This window comes from Scylla paramamosain, chromosome 16 (assembly GCF_035594125.1).
Source record: "Scylla paramamosain isolate STU-SP2022 chromosome 16, ASM3559412v1, whole genome shotgun sequence".
Lineage (NCBI taxonomy): Eukaryota > Metazoa > Arthropoda > Malacostraca > Decapoda > Portunidae > Scylla > Scylla paramamosain.
The window spans coordinates 11,952,418-11,957,500 of record NC_087166.1 but is presented as its reverse complement, the minus strand read 5'-3'; the positions used below and the strand labels follow the sequence as shown (position 1 = coordinate 11,957,500).

Below are 5,083 nucleotides of genomic sequence, written 5' to 3'. Positions count from 1 at the left end.
AAAAAAGAGAGAAGGGAAAAGAGGAAGAAGTAACGGTTATAGCAATCAATAACGCCACTTCAGAGAAACACAAAAGCAACTGTTACATCCCTTCAAAAAATATTACATATTCGAAAAAGTGAGACAAGAGTGACCTGCAGCCTTCTAAACACGCCCTGACTCACCTAGTGCTCGCTTCCCACTCCGTTGGCCGCTGTGAGTGAATGGATTGATTTCTTTAGGCTAAGCTCGCTGTGTGCTCAGTGACAGTGACATATTGCGAGGATTCTGTTAACATCGCTCGTCATTAATTTCTATGCAACGGGCAGCTTAATCTTGTTTTAGGTGGCCTGCTAGATAACTTATCGCCGCCCAGACACTGAGCCTCCTTTATCAGGGAACGAGAGAAGGAGGCAGAACGTTTGGAGGAAGAAAGAGCATAATGTAATCTGGAGAAAAATAACTCTTGGGATTTTAATGTTTGACGCTTGCGATTAGGATGTTTGTGGTGTCTCGCTAATGAAGGGTGATAAGAGGCGCCTAGTTGATACCACTGCGGGAGAGGCGAGGTGGCGGGGTTAGCCTTGAGACGCTGATAAAAAACAAGCCTCACGTAAACACGCTCGTCCTCTACAAACAATCTGCTCAGCATCTTCATTGTTCGCCGTGTCGGGGTCGCAGTGGGGCGGAGTCGCCGATTGGTGTTAGGGAAACAAGCGGCGCGATGAGGCGGCGGCACAGCCCAGAATACTCCAGCGCCTCCAGGTCATGCCCGGGATCCGCTACGTGGACCTGACTCCCAGCCTACGCCCAGTCCTCCACTGTTACCCTCTGATATAGCGCTGCTCCAAGGGGCGCCCCGGGGACACACGAGCCTGGACCACCTCCGGGTCATGAAGGTCAGCGTGGAGGTCACAGCCCGATGTGGCGGCGGGCAGGGAAGGCCGGGGAGGGACAGGGCACATTCCTGGGCGGTTCAGGAGGTTCAGTACCGCACCAGCGGCCCGAGGCGGGTCACGACCACCCAGCGGCCCGCCGCCCCGCACGCTGCCGCCCACACGAACTTTTCGGCCAGCGTTTGCCACCTGCCACTTGCACGCCACTACATTCATGTCTTCGCACGCCCAGCCCGCCCGCTGCACGCCGCCCCGCTCAATGCACGCCCTGCCCGCCCAGCACGCCGCCACCTGTCATCTGAACACCGCGGCGCGCACGACCCGCCGCCTCGCGTCCCCGCCGCGACGCCGAGGCCATTTAGACGTCACCTTCGTTTGTTTTCTCGGTGTCCTGCCCCGAGACACCGGAGCACCGACACGCACACACACACACACACACACACACACACACACACACACAAACACTTTGTCCTGCCGTTGCCTGCCTCCTGGCCCTGAGAGCTGGCACCTGCGACACAAACACGCCTCCCGCAGACTAAATACGAGAGTCTAGAGGTCAGCAATACCTCATGTGCCCTTCAGCTTCCTCCCCCTCATTCGCGTGCCCTTCAACCCCTTCCCCCTCAGTCCCCGGCCACGGAGCCTCCACGCCCGGCACTCCCTGATGTACTCGCAACTGCCTCTACCTCCCTCCAGCTCCTTCCAGGCCACACTGCCATAACCTTTGTGTTGCTGTTGCTGTTAGTGTTGGTGGTGGTGTTAATCATGGTGATGGAGGAGGCGGCGGCGGTGGTGGTGCAGAAGTGGTGATGGCCTCGTAATCCCAGACAAGACTGTCACTGGTTTGTTTATAATGTTGACGTGATAATTAGCGGGTGTCGCGCGGCGCCCCTGGGCAAGGAGTACGCGACACGCCCTCCGCCACCCTGCCCCAGCCCCACAGCCCCATCCCCGCCACCCCCACACCGCCACCCATAAACTGCCGCGCCGCTGCCACTCAGCCGCCTCAGGCCACCCACTACTTCTCCCATTACAGCGGCCATAAAACGCCCACGCCACGCCCACTCGCTGTCCATAAAGCACCCACATCACGCCCACACTTCCCCTGTAAGTCACCCTCGCGACGCTCACACTGAACCATACGCCATGCTCCTAACCACGCTCACAGCCACGCTCCCAGCCACCGCACCTTTCACAACCACTGCTCGTAACTTCCGTCTGCTGTCTTTCGGGAGGGCAGTGAGAAGGAAAGAGAGAGAGAGAGAGAGAGAGAGAGAGAGAGAGAGAGAGAGAGAGAGAGAGAGAGAGAGAGAGAGATTCGTTCGTCGCCTCCGGGCCCGTGTTGGATGGATTGACTGTGTACTGGGAGTGGAAGTACTGGTGGTGGTGGTGGTGGTGGTGGTGGTGGTGGTCCCAGCGCCATAAACTTATAATGAGACCATCGCTCCTCAAGGTGACGGCGGCGGTGTAGCGTGGGAACCAACAGGCGAGGGGAGGAACCGAGCCGCCCCGACTCAGGAAATGCTCGCTCGGGACGCGGCCGCCGGTCAGCCCCGCGAGCACCTGTTCCCGCGCGGTTTAAAGGAAAGACTAATGAGGAGGACGCGAACTATAACTGCTCCCTTTCTCTCTCTCTCTCTCTCTCTCTCTCTCTCTCTCTCTCTCTCTCTCTACGGGGTGACGCAAGCATGTTAGTTTTTTTGTAAGGGAGATGAATCGCTTCTGTCTAGAGAGAGGCAAGGAGTGACGCCTCTTACTTAATAATTATCCAGCGCCCTCTGACCCTTCATCCCCAGAACATGATACTAGTCTCTCTCTCTCTCTCTCTCTCTCTCTCTCTCTCTCTCTCTCTCTCTCTCTCTCTCTCTCTCTCCTCACTTCTCTTCATATTATCTGTTTCGTCTTCTTTTTCCCCCCCATTTCTTCTCCTTTTCTCTTCCCTCCCAGTTCTTCCTTTCAATTTCTACCTCTTTTTTTCCCTCCATCTCGCCTTCTGTCTCCTTCGTTCTCAGTCCTTTCTGTTAATTTCCACGCGGGACAGGAGGAGCCTCAGCAGGGCGGCGCGACTCACTCCCTTCACCTGCACCTGCCCGCTGATCAAGCATTCAACCCTTACGACGAGGATGCGTAATTAACTCTATGCTTCGCCGACCTTAATTGAAGTGGGAAAAGGGTCACTGTTTGAGCTGAATACCTGGGAAGGGAGAGTGGGCCGCCCCTGCCACCGCCAGCGTTCCAATCCCCGCCCTTCGCACCAGCTGGCATTGAGACGTCTTTTCCGTCCTCCCGCACACCCAGCAAAGGTCAGTCATCAGTCCAACACGCGGTCACTCAGGCCCGTAAGTCACATTTTCCCACATAATTTCTTTAATTTGCCGAGGATACTTTGTGGTGCGACGGCAGAGTCATCGGGGATTTAATGATGGTGATAAGGACCTAGTGACCACGAGGGATGATAGTGCGTTTTCTTCACTATACGCTGATGAATGGTGCCAAAGATAAATGATGATATATCAGCTCCAGATCTGGGCCAAGCTGATCTGCCACGGGGCTAAGGCGAGGCGAGGTGACGGCTGAGGGCTGAGGGCTAAGGGCACCACTCGGTCGACCCTCAGCGGCGCGTCCCGTAACGAGTCTCAGCACACCTGCCGGCGGGGCCCAGAGCCTCCAGGGAGCACCATACAAGGTGTTCAGTTCAGGTGTTTCGGCACATCATTGTAACTACCGATACCTGAGGCCGTTTTGGTTTTGAATAGATGATGAATCGGCAAAACTTCAAAAGAACACCATAAGAAACTAACTGGTGCCACCTGTGGGTGAAATAAGAAAGAGCAGGCAGAAATGTTAACTTTAAAATATCCTGCAGCTGCTACGGATATGAGATATACAGAAACAAACTTTTGCTTTCTTCCTGACGCAGGCACAAAGGACAATTGAGGCTCTGATGTAAGAAGGCAATAGATGAAGATGCTTAAGAGACATCACGCTCCCTTCCTGCCGCTGAGGAGGAGCCGGCCAGGTAACCTATGGCGGCTTTTAGTGCACGCCCTCGTGTCGGTAATGAATCGTGCCCCCCCGCGGCGAGGGGTGTCAGGGAGGCGCAGAGGGGGGGAATTCAGCCCTTCATTAGATATCGGCATGGTTTCTCCCTCCTCCTCCTCGCTGGCATTTACATATGAAACGTCAGATTAAGGGGATGTTTTGGCCTCCCCGGTGATGGTGGGTGGCATATGGTGTGCCCCTCCCTCACCCTTCCCCTTTATCCTCTCCCCTCCTTCACTCCCTATACCATTCCCTCCCATGCCCTCCCACTCTTAGCCATCGTCTCTCAGATTATACACGGTACACACAGGCATGCCTTCACTAAGTCCTTTCCTCGCCCTCGCCCACCCAGTCACTTCTGGCGTGAATATTTTTTACGTTAATTTTGACCACGTCCAAAACTACCTCCCGGTCTTTTTTTTCTCTGCCTCTCTCCAATACACAGTCGCCGACAAGCCTATTCTATCTTTTTTTTCGTTTTTACTGTCCGTTTCTCGTCTTTCCTTTCCGCCTCCTGGTCTGTCTTTTCTTCCTCCACTTCCCTCCCTATCTCCCTTATTAATGAGGGAAGATAATTGAACATGTTGGCGGCGTGAGGGAGTGAAGGGAGGCGCAGACGGAGTGTCCAGATGCGGCGGTGGGTAGCGTGTGGCGGCGGCAGAGGGTGGAGGAATGGAGGAATGGCGTAGGTGGCGGTAATGGTTATGGTGATCATGGTGATAGTGGTGGCGGTGGGAGGCGATGACGCGGGGCGATGAGAGGATTCGGGGGTGGAAGGCGGTGGAAGATGGTTGTTAGGGCGTGGGGGAGGGTGTCAGGGCTGCAGTGGGGCTCGTGGGAAGCCTGTAACGTGTAGGTCAGTGCCCAGGTAATGCGTGGGAACCTGCGGGTCGGACCTGTGTCGGCTCGCGTCCCTCTGTTATTATCTGGCGGCGCAGCGAGTCTTCCACAGGCCCCGCAAAGCTCCCCCACACACACCGGAGCTCACCTGAGAGACGCAGCACCTGAGTATGGACGGAACACCTGTCTTGCCGCCGCTCCCCGCTTCGTGTGCCGCTGTGTGATGTGGCGGCGCTGCGGCGGCGAGGGGAGCACAGGGAGAAGGGTGAGTCTTCCGCCCGGCCGCCCGTCTCCCCACTTCCCTCCCTTTGTTTACTCTTGTTTGT

General features: G+C 56.0%; 1 protein-coding gene across 1 annotated transcript in view; it reads right to left on the bottom strand.

Moving 5' to 3' along the window:
• Window positions 1–1,273, bottom strand: part of LOC135108044 (COUP transcription factor 2-like) — an 88,890-nt gene extending 87,617 nt beyond the window's left edge. Inside the window, exon 1 of the mRNA XM_064018626.1 lies at window positions 808–1,273. Coding sequence (XP_063874696.1) covers window positions 808–874 — 67 coding nt within the window. The 5' untranslated portion in view covers window positions 875–1,273. The remainder of the gene's footprint in view (window positions 1–807) is intronic.
• Window positions 1,274–5,083: the final 3,810 nt, after the last annotated feature.